The sequence below is a fragment of the Globicephala melas genome, chromosome X (genome assembly GCF_963455315.2).
Source record: "Globicephala melas chromosome X, mGloMel1.2, whole genome shotgun sequence".
Taxonomy (NCBI): Eukaryota; Metazoa; Chordata; class Mammalia; order Artiodactyla; family Delphinidae; genus Globicephala; species Globicephala melas.
This window is the reverse complement of record NC_083335.1, coordinates 1224525-1247149: the sequence shown is the minus strand read 5'-3', so window position 1 is coordinate 1247149 and position 22625 is coordinate 1224525. Positions and strand designations below refer to the sequence as shown.

Here is a 22625-nt window from a genome sequence, read left to right as displayed (position 1 = left end):
CACGACTCCTGGGTCACAGCTCCCAAAACCCTTCGAATTTCCTAAGTGTTGAGAATGACAGAGATGTCTCTTATTATAGGAACGAGGTGGCACCTGACAACGTGCCTCCTACTTGCGAGGAGAACCAACCATGTGATCAGAAGCTTGGAACTTTCAGTCCCACTCCCCGGCTCCCACCCGATCTCCGGGGAGTGGGGAGGTGCTGGAGCTTGACTCAGTCACCAACGGCCAATGATTTCACCAGTCATACTGTATAATGAAGCCTCCATAAAACCCAGGAGGACTGGGTTCAGAGAGCTTCTCGGTTGGTGAACACCTGGAGGTGCTGGGAGAGTGGCCCCTGGTGACGGCGTGGAAGCTCTGGGCCCTTTCCTCATGCCTCGCCCTGTGCCTCTCTTCCATCTGGATGTTCATCTGTATCCTTTATCATATCCTTTTATCATAAACTAGTAAACGTAAGTAAGTGCTTCCCTGAATTCTGTGAGCTGCCCTAGCAAAGGGGCCAAACCCAAGCAGGCGGACGTGGGAACCTCCAATCTGTAGCCAGTCAGTCAGAAGCACAGATAACAACCTGGGATTGTGACCAGCAGCTGAAGTTGGAAGGGGTGGGCAGTCTTGTAGGACTGAACCCTTAACCTGTGGCATCTGACGCTATCTCCCGGTAGAAAGTGTCAGAATTGAGTTGAATCCTTGGACACCCTGCCGGTGTCCGAGAATTGCTTGGTGTTATGTGGGAACCCACCCCAACCAACACGCACACATCCTGGAATGGGGTCCAGAAATCCCAAAGAGTGGTCTTTTGTGACTGGCTTCTTTCACTCAGCATATTGTTTTCAAGGTTCATCCTTGTTGTTTCATGGATCTGATTTCATTGTATGGCTGCATAACATTCCACCGTGTAGCCATACCACATTTTATTTACCCATTCATCATTTGGCTGCTTTCACTTGTTAGCCATTATGAAAAATGATGCTATGAACATTCACGTGCAAGATTTGGTTGGACTTATTCTTGCTTAGGATTTTTTAACCTGCATGAATGAGTGAGATTGATATATAATTTTCTACTTATGTTAGTGCTATTTGTTTTGGTATCAAGTTATTTTAGCTTTATAAAATAAGCTGGGTAATATTTCCTCTTTTTGCCATTCCCTGGAGGTGCTTATATAAGACTGCAATGATCGCTTCCTTTTGATAGAAAGTTTCTGTAAAGTTTTGGGGGCCTCGTGATCCTTTGTAGTAAAAATTTCCCTACGTTTTCAGTTTCTCTAATAATTTGTGTTTTCTGTTTTTACTTGAGTCAGTTTTTAATAATATTTTTCTGAGAATTTGCCTATTTTCACTAAAGTTTTCAAATTCACTCAATATGAAGTTGTTCATAGTATTCTCGCGTCATTAATCTCTGATGTATTTGCAATTGTTACCTCCTTCCTTTGCATTCTTAATATTGTTTATTTGCATGCATTGCTTTCTCTTGATTGGTTGCGTTCAATTTTAATCTCTTAAAAGAGCAAATTAGGTCAGTGTTGATTCTAATTTTGTGGTTTATTTTGTTAATTTCTGTTCTCACCTTTATTCATTTTCCTTTCATGGGGTTTATTTCTTCAATTTATTACTATGGAAAATTTCTAATAAGCAGCCAAATTGAAGAAAATATGCTATGAACACCCATACACCTACCATCCACGGTCTACCACTAACATTTGAGTGCAATGACCTATTTGTGAGTCTTTGGACTGAGGATTGATGTCTTTCACGAACTGTGAGAAACTGACATGATCCCTTTACATATCGCTTCTCTATTTTTTTTCCTATTATCTCCTTCTGTAACGCCGACGGGACAAATGTTGGACCTTCTCGTGCTATCTTCCATTTCTCAACTTTGTTTATGTCTTTATCTCCTTGTCCTGACTTATCAGGAACTTCAAAACTATATTCTACTTCACTAAATTACTCTTTGGGTTCAGTCTGTTTAACTCACCCGTTGAGTTTCTAGTTTCATCCCTATTTTTATGTCTAGAAGTTCTAAATGGTCTTTTCTAATCCACCTGGTCTTTTTTTTTTTTTTTTTTTTTGCGGTACGCGGGCCTCTCACTGTTGTGGACTCTCCCGTTGCGGAGCACAGGCTCCGGACGCGCAGGCTCAGCGGCCATGGCTCACGGGCCCAGCTGCTCCGCGGCATGTGGGATCCTCCCGGACCGGAGCAGGAACCTGCGTCCCCTGCATGGGCAGGTGGACTCTCAACCGCTGCGCCACTAGGGAACCCCCACCTGGTCATTTTTAAATAGTATCTTTTGGCTCAGTCCAACTTTCAACTCATCTTACTTTTTAAATATATAAAACATGTTTTTTTATATGTGAAATCTAATATTTCTAATAATGACTTACTTCTCTAGGTGATTTTATCTTTTGTAATTCCTATTGATTTTCAGGATTTGCAAGTTCTCAATACCTTTGGCCCGAGAGATCCCCTTTCCTTTCTTGGCAGTTGAGTTTTGGATTTACAAAATACAATTTAAAACTATATTCTCTACCATTTTAAGATTATTTTTATATGGTGGTCATGCGGTTTTCACGGTACCTTGCCTACTGAAGTGCTTCATCAAATTAAAAAAAATAGAACAGGGACTTCCCTGGTGGTGCAGTGGTTAAGAATCCACCCGCCAATGCAGGGGACACGGGTTCGAGCCCTGGTCCGGGAAGATCCCACGTGCCATGGAGCAACTAAGCCCGTGCGCCACAACTACTGAGCCTGAGTGTCACAACTACTGAAGCCCGCGAGCCACAACTACTGAAGCCCTTGCGCCTAGAGCCCATGCTCCGCAACAAGAGAAACCACTGCAATGAGAAGCCCACGCACCGCAACGACGAGTAGCCCCCGCTCGCCGCAACTAGAGAAAGCCAGCACGCAGCAAAAAAAAAAAAAAAAAAAAAAAAAAGAAAGAAAGAAAAAGAAAAACAAGAACAAAGCTGGAGGAATCACACTCCCTGATTTCAAACTATATTATAATCCAAGTAGTGTGGTAGTGGCAAAAAAACAGACGCACAGATTAATGGAACAGAATATACCCCATAAATAAATCCATACTTGTGTGGTCGATTAATCTACGACAAAGGAGGCAAGAATATACAACAGAGAAAAGACAGCTTCTTCAATAAATGTTGGGAAAACTGGACAGCTACAGGCAAAAGAATCAAACAGGACTACTCTCTCACACCATATACAAAAACAAATTCAAAATGGATGAAAGACAAATACCAGACCTGAAACCGTAAAACTCCCTGAAGAAAACATAAACAGTATATTCTTTGACATGGGTCTTAACGATATTTTTTGGTTACGTCTCCTCAGGCAAGAGAAAGAAAAACAAAAAGTAAATAAAAGGGACCACATCAAACTAAAAAGCTTTTGCACAGCAAAGGGAACTATCAATAAAACAAAAGGGCAGCCTACTGAATGGGAGAAGATATTTTCAAATGATACATCTGACAAAAGGTTCATATCCAAAATATACAAATAACAAATACAACTCAACATCAAAAAAACAAACAACCTGATTAGAAAATGGGCAGAGGACCTGAATAGACATTTTTCCAAAGAAGACATACAGGTGTCCAACAGATAGATGAAAAGATGCTCAACATCACTAATCAGCAGGTAAATGCAAATCAATACCACAATGAGACATCACCTCACACCTGTCAGAATGGCCATCATCAAAAGAACACATGTAACAAATTTGGTGAGGCTGTGGAGAAAAGGGAGCCCTCGTACACTGTTGGTGGGCATGTAAATTGGTGCAGCTGCTATGGAGAACAGTATGGAGGTTCCTCAAAAATTAAAAATATGATTCAGTAATTTCATTTCTGGGTATTTATCACCCCCCAAATACAAAAACACTAATTCGAAAAGATACATGCACTCCCATGTTCAGTGCAGCAGTATTTACAATAGCCAAGACATGGAAGCAACCTCAGTGTCCATCAATAGATGAATGGATGAAGATGTGGTATACGGATGTGTATATATATGTGTGTGTGTGTGTATGTACATGTGTATACATATATATATATATATATATATATATAGACACACACACAATGGAATGTTACCCAGCAAATAAAAAAAAAAAAAAAAAGCAAAGAAATCTTGCCATTATGACAACATGGGTGCATCTAGAGGCTGTTATGCCAAAGTGAAATAAGTCAGAGAAAGACAAACGCTACATGATCTTACTCATACGTAGAATCTAAACAAAACAAAAACCAAAAAGCAGGGGTTTCCTTGGTGGAGCAGTGGTTGAGAATCCGCCTGCCAATGCAGGGGACATGGGCTCGAGCCCTGGTCCGGGAAGATCCCACATGCCGCGGAGCAACTAAGCCCATGCGCCGCAACTACTGAGCCTGCGCTCTAGAGCCCGCGAGCCACAACTACTGAGCCTGCGAGCCACAACTACTGAGCCCACGAGCCACAACTACTGAAGCCCATGCACCTAGAGCCCGTGCTCCACAACATGAGAAGCCACCACAATGAGAAGCCCGCACACCACAACGAAGAGTAGCTCCCGCTCGCCGCAACTAGAGAAAGCCCGCGTGCAGCAATGAAGACCCAACACAGCCAAAAACAAAAACAAAAAATGAAAACAGACTCACAGATACAGAGAACAAATGGGTGGTTGCCATAAGGGAGGGGGTGAGGAGTGGGCGGAATAAGTGAAGGGGATTTGGAGGCACACACCTCCATTATATAACCCATGGGAATGTACTCTACAGTGTAAGGAACAGGATCAATAACATTGTAGTAAGTCACAGAGGGACAAATGCTTACTAGACTTATCACGGTGACCATTTCATTCAATGTATGCACATGTCAATCATTACGTAGTACACCTGAGATGAACAAAATGTTGAACATCAACTATATTTCATTAAAAAATAAAGTAGCTAAAGAAGGATAGGTGACTTTAATAAAAGAAAACTTGTATTTCAGCCCCTAGCTTAAATTTTCACATTCAGATAAGAACTTGTCCTCAAAGAGAAAAAAATTATGCATATGATTATGTGCAAAATTGAAACTGAATTATATTAGTTCTGTCTACCAAATGGGTTGTTTTGTGGAACAAGTGAAATAATGTAAATCAAAGTCATTTGAAAATACCATATTACTGAATTTAAAACACACAATTGAATGAGATGGGATAGGCTTTAAATTCATTTATGTGGTGGTTCCCTCAGAGCTACCTTCCTTCAGCCAGTTTTCTGGGCTCTTAATCTACTGTGTCATATTGCCTAGCAATGTACAGAGACAGTCATTAATCAATGATTATATACAGGCAAGAGACCAATCCTGAATTATGCTGTTAATGAAACAGTGGTCTTTCTCACAACCTCAAAGATCAGAAATAACTGCTAGTGTCTGGAATGATTCTGCACTTGCTTCTATGAGGCTATAGATTCACTTCCCTTCTCTGTTCTCTGGAGACAAAGCACAGCTGGGCAGTATCTTTTATAAGAGTGTTTTCTTCTAGAGGTTTCCCAAGGGCCATTACTAAGTGTGCAAAATATTGGGAATACCACAGCAGACTGGATATGAGTCACCTTCCACCTGCACGTGGGTACTCACAGAACAATCTGTCAAACAGAAAGGCAAAACGAAGCATTTAATTGCTGCTTCACTGGAGATGACTGTTTTGAGAATTTTAAGTGCCTGTTATTGTCACATATAGGAGGGCCGAGTTCTCTTCTCAAAAGTATATAGTCTCAGTGCCTTGAACACTGTCCTTCTAAGATCTCTTTTTCAAAATTTCATAGTTTAAACAGAGATTCTCTCTAGAGTTCCCTACATTTTAAAGTTCTGGCTAAAGGGCCTGATAATTGCCAGAGGTGCTAAAAGACCCCCTTTCTCTTCAGTAATCCATTCTCAACAGAATCCAAAGTAGAGAGAATGGAAGGGACAACAGAGGGCAGGAGGACAGATTGAACCATAAATCGTTCATCAAAGGATCGAGATGTCGGGTCTCTGTGCACTCTGGGCCACAGAAAGACTCTACCAGGAGTCTCCAGAGACTAGACCCATCCATGACCCGGGACACTGGGCCACCCTCCCAACGGGACTCTAAGTGATTCATCTTTGGTAAAGGTTCGGAGGCAGTCAGGGCAGGGCTACCCAGTGGTGTGGTGGAAGGGGACATCCACTGTGTGAGTTTTCACGGCTTAGACTCTGGACATCCAGGAAGCTACAAACCTACTGGAGTCAAACACAATATCCCAGCCATGGTGAAAAGAGTTGCTAGCATTTCCATTTTCCCATTACACGTTGCAGCCCTGGGTACACTTAAAACTGTGGCCTCAAAGTGGTACGAGGAGCTGAATATTGCAGGAAAGAAAACCGACTTCATAACAACTTGTTCCCAGTCTGGAAAACACTGTAAGCTGGTATTACAGTCAAGTAATTGTTTTAAGATTGCACAGGACTTTCTGAATGCTATGTTTCCTTTACAGTGAACTGATAATATAGATTGGGGTGAAGAATAAGAAGAGTGTGAAAAATACAGGATTACCATTTGCATGTAGCTTTGTTCCTCTTCTCTGGAAACAGAATTGGCAAAAAATCTTGCAGGATTAATACCATTTCTTTCTGGAGAGAGAAAGCTGGTTCGATTGCTAAGAACAGAAATATAGGTGAGGTCAAGGCAATGTCTTACCGCTGCTCTGAAAGCCAGCCAAGAACTGACATGGCCCCTCTGGGCTTTTGGCCCTCGCCCCCGCTTCCCCATGCAACTTCCTTCTGGCCAAAGCAATTCCTGAACCAGGAGAGAGACTACCCCGCAGCTGCCGTCCTGCTATGGGGAAAAGGGTTCCCAATTCTCAAAGGCTATTTTTTTTCCAGGCCCTCCATGTGACACAGCTCATGAGCTTTCTAGAAAGAGACCAAGGCATCATATCATTTAGAGAAAAACAAAACAAAACAAAAACGCTCCTTTGAGGCTCTCTTGTTTCCATTCAAAGTAACCAGGAAAAGTAAGGAAGTGTGGTCATTCCTTTGATAGGAATCCACTTTCATCCAAGGCTCTGCAGTTCTGTCTGGGAATGTAGTTCACTGCAGAACTCTGCTTCACAGAGCCGTTGTGTCCTGCAGCATATAGGGTGAACTAAGAAACTCCCAGGCCAGGCTCAGGACTCTGAAATTCCTACAAGGACTCTGAAATTGCTACACGGTGAGATGAAAGAGTGCAGATACGTTTTGGGGTTTGTCTCCTGAGCCCACGTGAATTGGGATTGAAAAAGAACCTTTCTCTGTTGGTACTAGGGTTGTAGCATGTAAGTAAGGATCTAAGGGACAGCCATCTCAGGCCGTGAGGATTGTGCAACAGAGAAGCAGACGTGAGAGACAGGTTCCCAGCAGCACTCTTGTTCCCGATTCCATTGTCCTGGGAGATTGACTTATGGTCCTTCCTCTGTGACCTACAAAACACTTCCAGCTCGGGATAATAAATCCCATCCCTCGTTCGACTTAAGCTAGATCGAGTGGGCTTCGACTTCCTTTAACCACCGAGGCCTGAGTAACGCTGGGAGTGCACCGGATGAGGCCCCTATGAGCAATCAGACTCACCAAGGCACAGTGCGGGTCCTGGTGAGAGACGTGTGTTCCCGGATGGTGGAGAGGCTTTTCAGGTCCAGGGGAGGTGACCGTGCTACAAGGTAACACATGACAACCAACATGGTAAGTTCTCAGGGGTTCAAGGCCACAAACTGAAGACTATAAAACTATGACATTCCATCAGATCCACATTTACTTACAAGCAGTTGACGGTGAGCGTGCTTTTTGCTGTCCTACTCTTCCCTGCCTCACGGGGGGTAGAGGGGACAACCACCGAGCCAGTGGCTACACGATCAGCTGGGCTTACACCCGGTCGCTACACACTTATCGAGAACTCACTGTCAGGCACGGCTCTAGGTGTCCCAGACTGAAACTGTACCTTTCTCCCCCATCGCTCTGCCTTAGTTAGAGTCATCTTCGGATCTCAGCTCAACAGGTCCTGCTTAGGAGGAAGGCCTTCTTTGACCTCCAGGCAAGATAAGGCCCAGCTCATGGGCTGTCATGAGTTCCTGTGCTTACCCTTCACAGCACTCGCCCACTTCGTGACGATACATTCAGCTGTGATGACCTGATTTGGCTCTAGACCGACCGCGTTCTGGGAGCACAGGGTTTTCTGGCTTGTTCACTGCAGTAGCCTTGGCATCCCATTCCCCCTCAGCTGCCCGACTTGCTGAGTTGGTCGTGAGCGTGTTCCTCTATTGCTGCCTTGACCAGCTTGGTTTTCTAGCTCTTTCCTCCACTAGGCCACACAGGTGGAGAGTGTTCAACTCCGCTCCATATTGCCAGTGACTTTCGTGCTGCTCAATCGGTTGCCCAGGAGCCTCAGACCTGCCAGGTGCTGAGCTGGAAAGGACATATGCGTCGTGTAGTCCCCGGGGAGAAGGTCTCTCCTGGCTGTGATGCACCCTGGTCTCGGCTTCACTGACCAGACGCCTCCTGGCTACACCCCCTGCCTCTCCTGCTTGGGCCGCAGGGTCCAACCCCGGAGCCACACGTGTAAGAACCAGCCCCTCCTGGCCCAGGCGTCCCAATTAATCCACAACCACACGTCCAACCAAAATCTCTGCGCCTCCATCACTAGGTCTTTTAGAGCTCTAACATCCAACGTGGTGGCCACTAGCCACATGTGGCTATTGAAATTTAAATGCATTCAAATTAAATAAAATTAAAAACTTCAGTTCCTCAGTTGCACTGGCCATGTTTCACTTGTTCAACAGCCACATTTTCCTCGTTACAGAAAGTTCTGTTGCACGGCGTTGCTACAGAAAAGTCACTGAGCAAAACAACAGTATCTACCTCAAAGTTACAGGTCCCTGTGAAATGGTTTCTGGCCAGCCTGAATGGCTACTTCCTCTAAAGCTCACGAGACAGGGTCTGTTCCCCTATTTAGTACCTATTGAATGACTCTACTTTTTCTTCCAGGTGGTTTGGACATATCTTTCTCCCTGCTTGCTCGCTCATCTGTGCCTCTCCCAGAAATGTGATTTGACTCGAATTGAAGAGGGGGAGCCTGGAGAGGACCGGGCATAAGCAGACGACTTAGTTCCAGCTCTGGGCGGGGCCCCCTGAAGCAGCAGAGCCGGCGGCGGAGCCAATGGAGAGTCAGGGGTCATGGCCACGGTACCAGGTGTCTCCTTGGACTCGCCCAGCCCTGCTGGGCAGGTGACGGCGAGCGAAAAAGGAAGTTGGCAAGTTACCCTGACCTGCTTTCGCTCGCCCCCGCTTCGCCCTCCTCCCTGCCTGTTCCAGCCGCTCACCTCTATGCGCCCCCGCCCCACACACCTCTTCTGCCGGGCGCTAGCAGGGCACTGAGCGACGTGGCGTGCGACCAGGTGTGCGTGAGGAGTCAGTGTCAAAGGCCATTCTTGGCTGCCTTACACAAGGTGGACGCCTTTGTTAGGGAAGCAGCCAAAGATGAGTCCTCTGGGGTGAACTTGGCCCCTTTCATCCTTAGGGTCCTCCCCACTCAATCCCAGCCATTTCTCCCTGCCCTTGTGCTCCCCAGGCCTCTGGGCTGGTTTCTCTAGTGTCCCCTTCCCAGAGACGGTCAGGAGGGACGCTTTGCCACACGGCCACCAGGCCTTGCTCCGCAGTCCCACGCAGCAGGCCTGGGGAAGTAACTTACGTTTCCTCTGAGGCTTGAGATCTCTGTTCACGGGGGGAGGCTCCAGGTCCGCCGGGAGCTTGGGCAATGGGCTGGAGATGCTTCCTGAGCTCATTGGGATGTAGTCGTCAGGGCTGCAGTGGGGTCCGAGAGCAGAGGCGGCGGCCTGGGGGCTCATGGGCACGTAGCTGTCCTCAGTGCTGGCGGAAGCTGGAGGGGACATCGGGAAGAACCTGCACGGCTGCGAGGGAAAGCACAGAACAGCCATGGAAACTGCTTCCAGTGGGCAGCCTCGGCTGCACATGGCATTTCAGTTGCAGATTTTCCAAGAATGACTTTGAACTTGCTTAGGAAAGTCAGACAAGCCTCTAACTCAAGCTCTGCCTCTGGACTTAGCGTGTGAGGTAGGTGGTGACTCGCCTAGATCTCATGCCAGAAGACAGAGGTTAATGAATTTATGCAAACGCTTTAAGCATCATGTGATGACTTCAGCAGGTGCCCCAAGTTTGGGGAAGCGTCTGGACCATTAGAACTGGCAGGGTCCTCAGAGCACACAAAGTCCAGTAGCTCCCAGACAAGTTTAAGCCTTAATGGGAGACTGGAGGGGTCCTCAGAGATTCACAGTGCTGTCTTAAAAGACATCATGGGAACGTAAATAGGTCAGGCTATTTTTCTGGTAAAAATTGAGGCTTAAGGAAACTCAAGTACCAAACTTACCAAATTTAAACTTAGCCGCTTATCTCGGTGTCTTAAAGATTGGCCTTCTACATCACCTGCAAGAAACAAGCAGGCTGGTGAAAAACGCGGACAACATCAATTGACGCTAGGCTCCTAGCACCTGTGCACCTCAGGGCCCTGTGTGCAGCTCCAGGGAGGGAGAGAGACTTGCTATGGAGTCTAGCTGGGCAGTCAGAACACCTTCCCCCACAGATGGAAAGCGGACCAGATTTTGAAGAGGTTGCTGTATGATGGCTTCAGTTCTCTCTGTGAACTGGGGAGAGTCAGAGCCAGTAATTAACAAATGCTCGTTGCATTTGTTACATGAATTTTCTGCACTTAGAGATGGTAGAGGCAGAGCTGGAGGTCTGAGGAGAGGGCAGCAGGCGTGAAATAGCCCTTGTGATGAGCAGCAGTGCGAATCGGTGACGATGAATTTCTGAAGCAAGAGTCAGCGCCTCAGGTACAGATCCGGAGAGAGAGGAGAGCTGGACGAGTCCAGGATCAGACATTTGTGAGACGGATGTGACATAAACAGTGTGACGTAAACATTTAGAATAGCTGTTGAACTGAAATAGGAAATGTCCAGAAGGTAGCAAGATATATGGGCCTAGATGCAAACGAGACCTGCTCAGAGATGGCAGTCAAAACCTCAGAGGAGAGGACATGATCTAGGTTGTAGATGTTGAGAAAAGGTTAAATATAAAATCCTAGAGACTCTCAATATTCAAAGCGTAGGAAGATGAGCACTGGCTCATGCTGAGAGAGAGCAAGTGGAGGAGGAGGAAAGGCAGGGGCCCCGAACTGCGAGAGCCCACGGGAGGAGACGGCGGCCGGTGACGGGGAACACCGCCAAAAAGGGCCCTCAGCACGTGGGCACCGCAGCAAAGTGTCTCCCTAGAACTTGGACATGTGGAAAAGCCAGGCTGCCTCTGAGAAATAAACTGAAGAGTCAACATCATCTTAAAGCAAGAGAATAACTCCCAGCTCAGAATGATGTGATGGAGATCGATGGAATTAAGACCAGACACTATCAAACTCTCAGAGGAAAACCTAGGCAGAACACTCTCTGACATACATCACAGCGAGATCCTTTTTGACCCACCTCCTAGAGAAATGGAAATAGAAACAAAAATAAACAAATGAGACCTAATGAAACTTCAAAGCTTTTGCACAGCAAAGGAAACCATAAACAAGACCAAAAGACAACCCTCAGAATGGGAAAAAATATTTGCAAATGAAGCAACTGACAAAGGATTAATCTCCAAAATTTACAAGCAGCTCATGCAGCTCAATATCAAAAAAAACAAACCAATCCAAAAGTGGGTGGAAGACCTAAATAGACATTTCTCCAAATAAGACATACAGATGGCCAACAAACATGAAAAGATGCTCAACATCACTAATTATTAGAGAAATGCAAATCAAAACTACAATGAGGTATCACCTCACACCGGTCAGAATGGCCATCATTAAAAAGTCTACAAATAACAAATGCTGGAGAGGGTGTGGAGAAAAGGGAACCCTTATGCACAGTTGGTGGGAGTGTAAACTGATACAGCCACTATGGAAAACAGTATGAATGTTACTTAAAAACCTAAAAATAGAGCTGCCATGTGACTCAGCAATCCCACATCTGGGCGCATACCCAGAGAAAAACAACTCAAAAAGATACATACACCCCAATGTTCATTGCAGCACTATTTACAATAGCCAGGACATGGAAGCAACCTAAATGCCCATCGACAGAGTAATGGATAAAGAAGATGTGGTACATATATACAATGGAATATTAGCCATAAAAAGGAATGAAATTGGGCCATTTGTAGAGACATGGATGGACCTAGACAGTGTCACACACAGAGTGAAGTAAGTCAGAAAGAGAAAAACAAATATCACATATTAACCCATATAAGTGGAAACTAGAAAAATGGTATAGATTATCCTATTTGCAAAGCAGAAATACAGACACACATGTAGAGAAGAAACGTATAGACACCAAGGGGGAAGGGGGGTGTGGGATGAACTGGGAGACTGGGATTGACATATATACACTATTGATGTTATGTGTAAAATAGATAACTAATGAGAACCTACCGTATAGCACAGGGTAACCTACTCAATGCACTGTGGTGACGTGAACGGGAAGGGAGTCCAAAAGGGAGGGGGCATATGTATATGTATACGGCCGATTCATTTTGCTGTACAGTAGAAATTAACACAACATTGTAAAGAACTATTCTCCAATAAAAATTAATTTTACAAAATATTGAAATCATAATCCAAGAAAAGGTCCACAAATAAAGTAACACTTGAATCTAATATTGAAAGGGCCCATCAAGTACCTGGGATAAATAAATGGTCAATTCTACCCATTATATCAATAAAAAGGACAGAATGAAACAGATGAATTAAATACCCAGGCCAAAGCTAAAAAAGGACGATAGAGAAAATGAAAAGAAATTATAAAATAAAGATAAAAGCAAAAAATAATAGAGTACAGAGAAATAGTGGAATTAATTAATTTTTTTTTTTTTTGCAGTACGCAGGCCTCTCACTGCTGTGGCCTCTCCCGTTGCGGAGCACAGGCTCCAGACACGCAGGCTCAGCGGCCGTGGCTCACGGGCCCAGCCGCTCCGCGGCATGTGGGATCTTCCCGGACCGGGGCACGAACCCGCGTCCCCTGCATCGGCAGGCGGACTCTCAACAACTGCGCTACCAGGGAAGCCCTGGAATTAATTTTAAAAAATCAAAATCTTGGTTTCCTGGGGAAAAAATATAACCTAAAGGCAACCAACTAGCCAATCTAATCAATAAAAGAGGAGGGCACAAATATGCAAAATAAGAATTGACAAGGAAAAAATTAGCATTGAAACAGAGGAGATTTTTTTAAAAAGAGACAATTCTGCATGCCTTTACACAGATAAATTTCAAAATCTAGATGAAATGGATAATTTTCCAAAAAATACACCACAGCAAAATTGACACAAAAAATTTCCAAAGAATAAAATAGACAAAGTTATGAAGATCAGATGGTTTCAACAGACAATTTTACCAAAACTTCAAAGACCAGACAGTCCCAATGCTTCACAAATTTGGTCAAGAGTTTAGAAAATCAAGGAATATTTCTAATTCTTTTTATGAAGCAAGTATAACTTGGTAGCTAAACCTGATAAACATAAAATATATCAGAAAAGTACAGACTAATATCACTTGTGATTAACAATGCAAAAATCCTAAATAAAATATTAGCAAACGTCACACCCTCTTTGAACCATTACTGTAAAACTTCTCACTACCCTCTCCAAGTTGGGACACACAGTTTTAAGGGCATTCACCTGCTGCGGCCCCCTTTGCCTGGCAAAGCAATAAAGCTATTCTTTTCTACTTCACCCCGCAAAAAATATTAGCAAACAGAGGAAGGTGGTATTATTGGAATGGCTGAATGAGGAGCTCAGAAAAGCCATTCTCCAAAAAACAATGATACAAGTGTACAAAACTATTTTTAAAACGTCAAGCACAACTAATTGGGGACTCTGAAAATTTACCAAAAGCATACAACAAAATTGTTGTATATTATATTGGGAAGGATTTATTGGAGAAAAAAAAAAACAACTAGTGGACATCTGGTAAGAACACTGAGAATCTGTGGCATTTTAGCTTGGGGTGCTCCCATACCCCTCACCAGCTCACTCAGAAGTAGTTCTACCAGGGCAAGGCAAGTCGTGAAGACCAGAAGCTTCTTTGCCAAAGGGATCTAATTTGATTTGGATCAAAGCATATAAAAAACTCCATTCCTCTAGGTACTATCAAAAGCACACCAACAATTCATTTCATTGGGGTTCCAGGAGAAAAGAGAGAGGAAAGCATTGAAAATGTATTTGCAGAACATATGGCTGAAAACTTCCCAAACCTAAAGAAGGAAACAGATATCCAGGTACAGGAGGCACAGAGGGTTCCAAACAAAATGAACCCAAACAGACTCACACCAAGACATATCATAATTAAAATGGCAAAAGATAAAGAGAGAATTCTAAAAGCAGCAAGAGAAAAATAGTCATTTACAAGGAAATCCCCATAAGGCTATCAGCTGATTTCTCTGCAGAAACTTCGCAGGCCAGAAGAGAGTGGAGTGATTGATTCAAAGTCCTAAAAGGGAAAAACCTGCAACCTAGGATAATCTACCCAGCAAGATCATCATTTAGAATCGAAGGAGAGATAAAGAGCTTCTCAGACAAGCAAAAACTAAAAGAGTTCATCAATACTAAACCTACCCTAAAAGAAATGTTAAAAGGTCTTCTCTAAGCAGAAAAGAAGGAAAAATCTATAGGAAAAAGTAAATCCCACTAGGAAAGGCAAATATATAGTAATGACTGAGGATCAACCACTTAAATAAGCCAGTACAAATATTACAATACAAAAAATTATAAAATCAACTATAACTACAATAAAGAGTTAAGGTATAGACATGAAGATGTAAAATATGACATCAAAAACGCAAAATGTGGGGGAAGGGAGTAAAAAATGTAGATCTTCTAGAATTTGTTTGAACTTGAATGACTATCAGTTTAAAACAAGTAGATAGGGCTCCCCTGGTGGCGCAGTGGTTGAGAGTCTGCCTGCCAATGTAGGGGACATGGGTTCGTGCCCCGGTCCGGGAAGATACCACATGCCACAGAGCGGCTGGGCCCGTGAGCCATGGCCGCTGAGCCTGCACATCCGGAGCCTGTGCTCCGCAACGGGAGAGGCCACAACAGTGAGGGGCCCGCGTACCGCAAAAAAAAAAAAAAAAAAAAAAACAAGTAGATACAGTTATAGGTCAACATATATGAACCCAATGATAACCACAAATGAAAAACCTACAATAGATACACAAAGACTAGAAAGAAAGGAACACAAACATAACACTAAAGAAAATCACCAAACCACAAGGGAAGACACAAAAAGAAGAAGAAATGAACAGAGAAGACCTACAAAAACAACCAGAAAACAAGCAATAAAATGGAAATAAATACATATCTATCAATAATTACTCTAAAAGTCAATGGGCTAAATGCTCCAATCAAAAGACATAGGCGGGCTGATTAGATTAAAAACAAGATTCTTCAATATGCTACCTACAAGAGACTCACTTCAGGGCTAAAGACACACAAAGACTGAATGTGAAGGGATGGAAAAAAATATTTCATGCCAACAGAAATAACAAAAAAAGTGTGAGTAGCAATACTTCTATCAGACAAAACAGACTTTGAAACAAAAGCTATAACAAAAGACAAAGAAGGACACTATATAATGATAAAGGGATCGATAAAAAAAGAGGATATTACACTCATTAACAAATATGCACCCAATACAGGAGCCCCTAAATATATAAAGCAAATACTAACAGACATAAAGGAAGAAATTGACAGTAACACAATAATAGTAGGGGATTTTTACATCCCACTGACATCAATGGACAGATCATCCAGACAGAAACTCAGTAAGGCAACAGTGGTCTTAAATGACACAACAGACTGGTTGGACTTAATAGATATCTACAGGACATTCCATCCCAAAACAGCAGAATACACATTTTTTTTCAAGTGCACATGGAATGTTCTCCAGGATAAATCACATGCTAGGCCACAGAACAAGTCTCAACAAATTTAAGAGGATAGAAATGATATCAAGTATTTTTCCAACAACAGTATGAAACTAGAAATCAATTATAGAAAGAAAAATAGGAAAAGCACAAATGTGTGGAGACTAACCAGTATGCTAATAAGGATCAATGGGTCAATGAAGAAGTCAAAGAGGAAATCAGAAGATAACTCGAGACAAGTTAAAATGGAAACACAATACTCCAAAATCTATGGAATGCAGCAAAAGCAGTTCTAAGAGGGAAGTTTACAGCAATACAGGCCTTCCTCAAGAAACAAGAAAAATCTCAAATAAACAACCTAACCTACCACCTAAAAGAATTAGAAAAAGAAGAACAAACAAAGGCCAAAGTCAGCAGAAGAAAGGAAATAATAAAGATCAGAGAGGAAATAAATAAAATAGAGATAAAAAAACAATAGAAAAGATCAATGAAACCAAAAGCTGCTTTTTTGAAAAGATAAACAAAATTCATAAACCTTTAGCCAGGCTCACCAAGAAGTAAAGAGAGAGGGCCCAAATTAACAAAATAAATGAAACAAGAGAAATAACAACTGATACCACAGAGATTAAAAAAATCATAAAAGAATAGTACAAATAGTTACATGCCAAAGAATTGGAAAACCTAGAAGAAATGGACAAATTTCTAGAAATATACAACCTGCCAAGACTGAAACAAGAAGAAACACACAATTTGAACAGACCAATCACTAGTAGTGAAAATGAATTTGTATTTAAAAAAAAAAACTCCCAGAAAATAAAACCCCAAGGCCAAATGGCTTCACAGGGGAATTCTAACAAACATATAAAGAAGAACTAATACTTATCCTTCTCAAACTATTCCAGATAATTGAAGAGGACGGAACACTCCCAAATTCATTCTACAAGGCCACCATTACCTTGATACCAAAACCAAACAAAGACACTACAGAAAAAGAAAATTACAGGTCAATATCTTTGATGAATATAGATGCAAAAATCCTTAATAAATATTAGCAAACTAAATCCAACAATATATAAAAAGGATCATATAGCATCAAAGAATCAAGTTGGATTTATTCCAGAAACACAAGGATGGTTCAATATTCGCAAATCAATCAATGTGATACACCACATTAACAAAAGGAAGGATAAAAATCACATGATCATCTCAATAGATGCAGAAAAATCATTTGATAAAATTCAACATCCATTCATGATAAAAACTCTCTTCAAGGTGGGTATGGAGGGAACGTATCTCAACACAATAAAGGGAATTTATGACAAACCCACAGCTAACAGTATACTTAACAGTGAAAAGCTGAAAACCTTTCCTCTAAATTCAGGAACAAGACAAGGATGCCCACTCTTGCCACTTCTATTTAACATAGTATTGGAAGTCCCAGCCACAGCAGTCAGACAAGAAATAGAAATAAAAAGCAACCAAATTGGAAAGGAAGAAGTAAAACAGTCAGTATTTGCTGATGACATGATACTTTATATAGAAAACCCTAAAGTCTCCACAAAATCTATTAGAACTGATAAATGAATTCAGCAAAGTTGCAGCATACAAGATTAATATACAGAAATCTGTCATATTTCTATGCACTAATAATGAACTATCAGAAAGAGAAAGCAAGAAAATGGTCCTGTTTAAAATCGCATCAAAAAGAATAAACTTAACCAAGGAGGTGAAAGACCTATACTCTGAAAGCTATGCAACACTGATGAGGGAAACTGAAGGTGATACAAACTAATGAAAAGACATCTTGCGCTCTTGGATTGGACAAATTACTATTGTTAAAGTGTCCATACGACCCAAAGCAATCTACAGATTCAATGCAATCCCTAGCAAAATACCCATATTTTTCACAGAACTGGAACAAATAATCCCAAAATTCATATGGATCTTGACCCTGAATGAAACTATGAAAGACCCTGAAATGCCAAAGCGATCGGAGGGAAAAGAACAAAGCAGGAGGCATAACCCTCCCAGACTTAACACAATACTGTAAAGCTACAGTAATCAAAACAGCATGATACTGCCACAAAAACAGACACATAGATCAATGCAACAGAATAGAGAGCCCAGAAATAAACCCACACACCTATGGTCAATGAATCTACAACAAAGGAGGCAAGAATATACAGTGGAGAAAAGACAGCCTCTTCAATAAGTGGTGCTGGGAAAGCTGGACAGCTGCATGGAAAAGAATGAAATTAGAACACTCCCTAACACCACGAACAAAAATAGACTCAAAACGGATTAAAGACCTAACTGCAAGACCTGAAACCATAAAACTCCTAGAAGAGAACATAGAACACTCTTTGCCATAAATCATAGCAATATTTTTTGGATCTAACTTCTAAGGAAAAGAAATAAAGGCAAAATAAACAAACAGGACCTAATTAAACTTAAAAAGCTTTTGCACAGCAAAGGAAACCACCAACAAAACAAAAAGCAACCTGCAGAATGAGAGAAAATATTTGCACATGATATGACCAACAAGGGTTTAATATTCAAAATATATAAACAGCTCATAAAACTCAATGTCAAAAAAACAAACAACCTGATTTAAGAATGGGCAAAAGAAGGGAATAGACATTTTTCCAAAGAAAACATACAGATAGCCAACAGGCACGTGAAAAGATGCTCCAAATTTCTAATTATTAGAAAACCACAATGAGGTATCACGTCATACCTGTCAGAATGGCTATCATCAAAAGGCAACAAGGGCTTCCCTGGTGGCGCAGTGGTTGAGAGTTCGCCTGCCGATGCAGGGGACACGGGTTCGTGCCCCGGTGTGGGAAGATCCCACATGCCGCGGAGCGGCTGGGCCCGTGAGCCATGGCCGCTGAGCCTGCGCGTCCGGAGCCTGTGCTCCGCAACGGAGGAGGCCACAACAGTGAGAGGCCCGCGTACCGCAAAAAAAAAAAAAAAAGGCAAAAAATAACAAAGGCTGGTGAGGATGCGGATAGAAGGGAACCCTTGTACACTGTTGGTGGAAATGTAAATTGGTGTAGTCACTATGGAAAATAGCATGAAGGTTCCTCAGAAAACTAAAACTAGAGCTACCATATGATCCAGCAATCCCACTGCTGGGCAAATATCAGGAAAAAATGAAAACTCTAATTCGAAAAGACACATACACCCCAATGTTCATAGCAGCAGTATTTAAAATAGCCAAGACATGGAAGCAACCTAAGTGTCCCTCAACAGAGGAATGGATAAAGAAGATGTGGTACATATATACAATGGAATATTACTCAGCCATAAAAATGAATGAAATTCTACCATTTGCAGTAATGTGGATGGCTCTTATGCTTAGTGAAATAAGTAAGTCAGACAGAGAAAGACAAATACTGTATGATATCATTTGTATGTGGAATCTAAAAAATAAAACAAATAAATGTATTATAGCAAAACGGAAGCAGACTCAAAACAAATAAATGTATTATAGCCAAACGGAAGCAGACTCATAGATATAGAGAACAAACTAGTGTTTACCAGTGGGGAGAGGGAAAGGGGGAGGGGCAAGATAAGGTAGGGGATTAAGAGGTACAAACTACTATGTATAAAATAGATAAGCAACAAGGATATATATTGTACAGCACAGGGAAGTATAGCCATTACTTTGGAATAACTTTTTTTTTTTTGGCCATGCTACGCAGATTGCAGGATCTCAGTTCCCCAACCGGGGACTGAACCCGGGCCCCGGCAGTGAGAGCACTGAATCCTAACCACTGGGCTGCCAGGGAATTCCCTGTAATAACTTTTAATGGAGTATAATCTGTAAAAATACTGAATCACTATGCTATACACCTGAAACTAATATAATATTGTAAACCAACTATACTGCAAAAAATAATTGGCCAGTGAAGTTCTTCACGTTAACAGGATAAAGGGAAAAAAAAATCACATGATCATAAAATGTTTCAATAAATTCAATACCCTTTCATGATTTTTAAAAATAACATTTGGCAAAGTAGGAATATCAGAGAATGTCCTTAATCTAATGAATGGTGTCTACAAAAGTCTGCTGCAAACCACATTAGAATGGTGAAACACTGGAAGCTTTCCATGTGAGATTGGGAATAAGGCAAGGATACCTGTAATTAATACTACTATTCAAAGATGTCCTGGCCTTCCTAGCCCAAGCACTGACATAAGAAAAAGAAAATGAAAGATATGTTATAAAAGAAAACACAAAGTTATTAGTATTTGCATGTGATATGTTTGTATACAAAGAAAATGCAAATAAATATATAGTTTAGAAAAGGTAGATACAAAATCAAAATATAAAGCTAATTTATTTGCATGCAACAGCAAAGAAATTATTTAAAGTAAAATACCATTCGCAATCACGTAAAAATAACAAATGCATGGGAATACATTAATGAGATGTGCAAGACTTCACTAAAAACCATATAAATCACAGACAGAAATAAAATAAGAAGGGGAATTCCCTGGTGGTTCAGTGGTTAGGACTCTGCGCTTTCACTCCTAGTTGAGAGTATGGCATTGGGGGAGGGGGAATTGGATGAAGGTCTGAAGGTGGTCAAAAAGTACAAACCTCCAGTTCTAAGAAAAATAAGTACTAGGGATGGAATGCAGGACAAGATAAATATAAATAACAGTGCTGTGTGTCATATATGAAAGCTGTTAACAAGAGTAACTCCTGGGCTTCCCTGGTGGCGCAGTGGTTGAGAGGCCACCTGCCGATGCAGGGGACACGGGTTCGTGCCCCGGTCCGGGAAGATCCCACATGCCGCGGAGCGGCTGGGCCCGTGAGCCACAACTACTGAGCCTGCACGTCCGGAGCCTGTGCTCCGCAACGGGGGAGGCCACAACAGTGAGGGGCCCGCGTACCACAGAAAGAGTAACTCCTAAGAGTTCTCATCAGAAGGAAATTTTTTTTCTATTTGTTTAATGTTGTATCTACATGAGATGACAGATGCTCACAAAACTTACTGTGGTCATCATTTCATGATGTATGTAAGTCAGATCATTCTGTATTCCTTAAACTCATACAGTGCTGTACATCAATTACAGCTCAATAAAACCGGAAGAAAAACAAAAGAAGGATAAGGGATGTAGGCATGATAGATCCCAGTGCGCCTTGCACGCTATGCTAAGAAATTTAGATTTTATCCCAAGTGCAAAGAGAAGTCGTTAGCTTGTTTTTCGTTTTTCTTTTTTTGCGGTACACAGGCCTCTCACCGTTGTGGCCTCTCCCGTTGCGGAGCACAGGCTCCGGACACGCAGGCTTAGCGGCCATGGCCCACGGGCCCAGCCACTCCGCGGCACGTGGGACCTTCCCGGACCGGGGCACGAACCCGTGTCCCCTGCATCGGCAGGCGGACTCTCAACCACTGCGCCACCAGGGAAGCCCTAGATTGGTTTTTAGCAAGGAACTGACTATCTGATTTACATTTTTTAAGATACCACTTGACTGCGTGTGGAAAACAGATTAGAGGCAGGCAAGAATGGTGGTGGTGTGATCTCAGGATAACGAGTTGTATTACAGTAAATATATTCAGATTTCATTTATGCTTTAAAAAGAAGAGATAGTATGTATTTCTGTATTGTTTAATCGTTTCCAGAAATTCTTCCTGTTCGACACTGTTTGGGCAGAACCAACAAGGTGGCTGAATCCCAAAATCGTCATGAAATCAAGAAATTAAACCATGACGACTTGGAGAGCAAGCAGCTGAATGCAACAGAATGTGTTGCGCTTGGAAAAAAGTGACGACTGACAACACGACCCCCAGCTTGTGTCATTTCACTGAGACTCATCACCTGAATAAGAGGTGAGATCCGTTGACGAACTGGGTGACCACGACACCAGCTTGTGTCTCTCTGACAAGCACACCTTGGAACACGGTGACGAGCCAGCCTCGGCGGGTGACTTCCCTGGTCGCCCAGGCGGGGCATGAATGTCGTGGCTACCTTTACCTTTTCTATAAGTTGTACCAAAACACCCACTTAAGTTCTTTCATTTCTACTATTCCTTCCAATAAAATAATTTAGTAGCCCCTCCCCCCCCAAAAAAGAGACTGGCAGTGGTGCAGGCTGGGGCAGGGGCCCGATGGGAGACAGCAGAGCTGAGATGCGGACTCCCCGCCACGGGCACTTCACCGATGGCAGAGGGGGGCTGGAGGGCCTCGGGGACAATCACGGCTGCCAGGTCACTGGAGCCCCACGAGGATGATAGCGAACCTGACCCCACTCTGCCGCCACGTACAGACATCGGTTCCTGGGGGAGCTCCATATGGAGGGCACAGCAGTCCATGGGACACGTCCCCTCTGCCTTACCAGAGCCATTTGGCTTCCATCCAGCACTGTTGTTTTGGTCTTTGTTTCATGGTCAAAACCTCCATTTCAATGACTTTTAGCCTTTGTTCACCTTCGTGTGAAAGAATCCAACGTTTGGATGGAGATAGAGAAGAGGAGAGGGGAGAGAGGGAGAGAGAGGGAGAGAGAGGGAGGGAGAGAGAGAGAGTGCGCATGCAAGGCAACCCTGTGAGAAGCAACAGAGTTCCAGAAAAAGGCCAAACAGGGACCAAGCTGATAGGGCTAGGTTAG

General features: G+C 42.7%; 1 protein-coding gene across 2 annotated transcripts in view; it reads right to left on the bottom strand.

The window, feature by feature from the left end:
• The window catches only part of GAB3 (GRB2 associated binding protein 3), a 62867-nt gene that overhangs the window by 7100 nt on the left and 33142 nt on the right, over positions 1 to 22625 (bottom strand). For both annotated transcript variants that reach the window (XM_030850208.2, XM_060292436.1), the window contains exons 5-8: positions 10421 to 10476; positions 9725 to 9944; positions 7612 to 7693; positions 6560 to 6662 (exon numbers count right to left, since the gene is read on the bottom strand). In XM_030850208.2, the coding sequence (XP_030706068.1) occupies positions 6560 to 6662; positions 7612 to 7693; positions 9725 to 9944; positions 10421 to 10476 (461 nt within the window). The remainder of the gene's footprint in view (positions 1 to 6559; positions 6663 to 7611; positions 7694 to 9724; positions 9945 to 10420; positions 10477 to 22625) is intronic.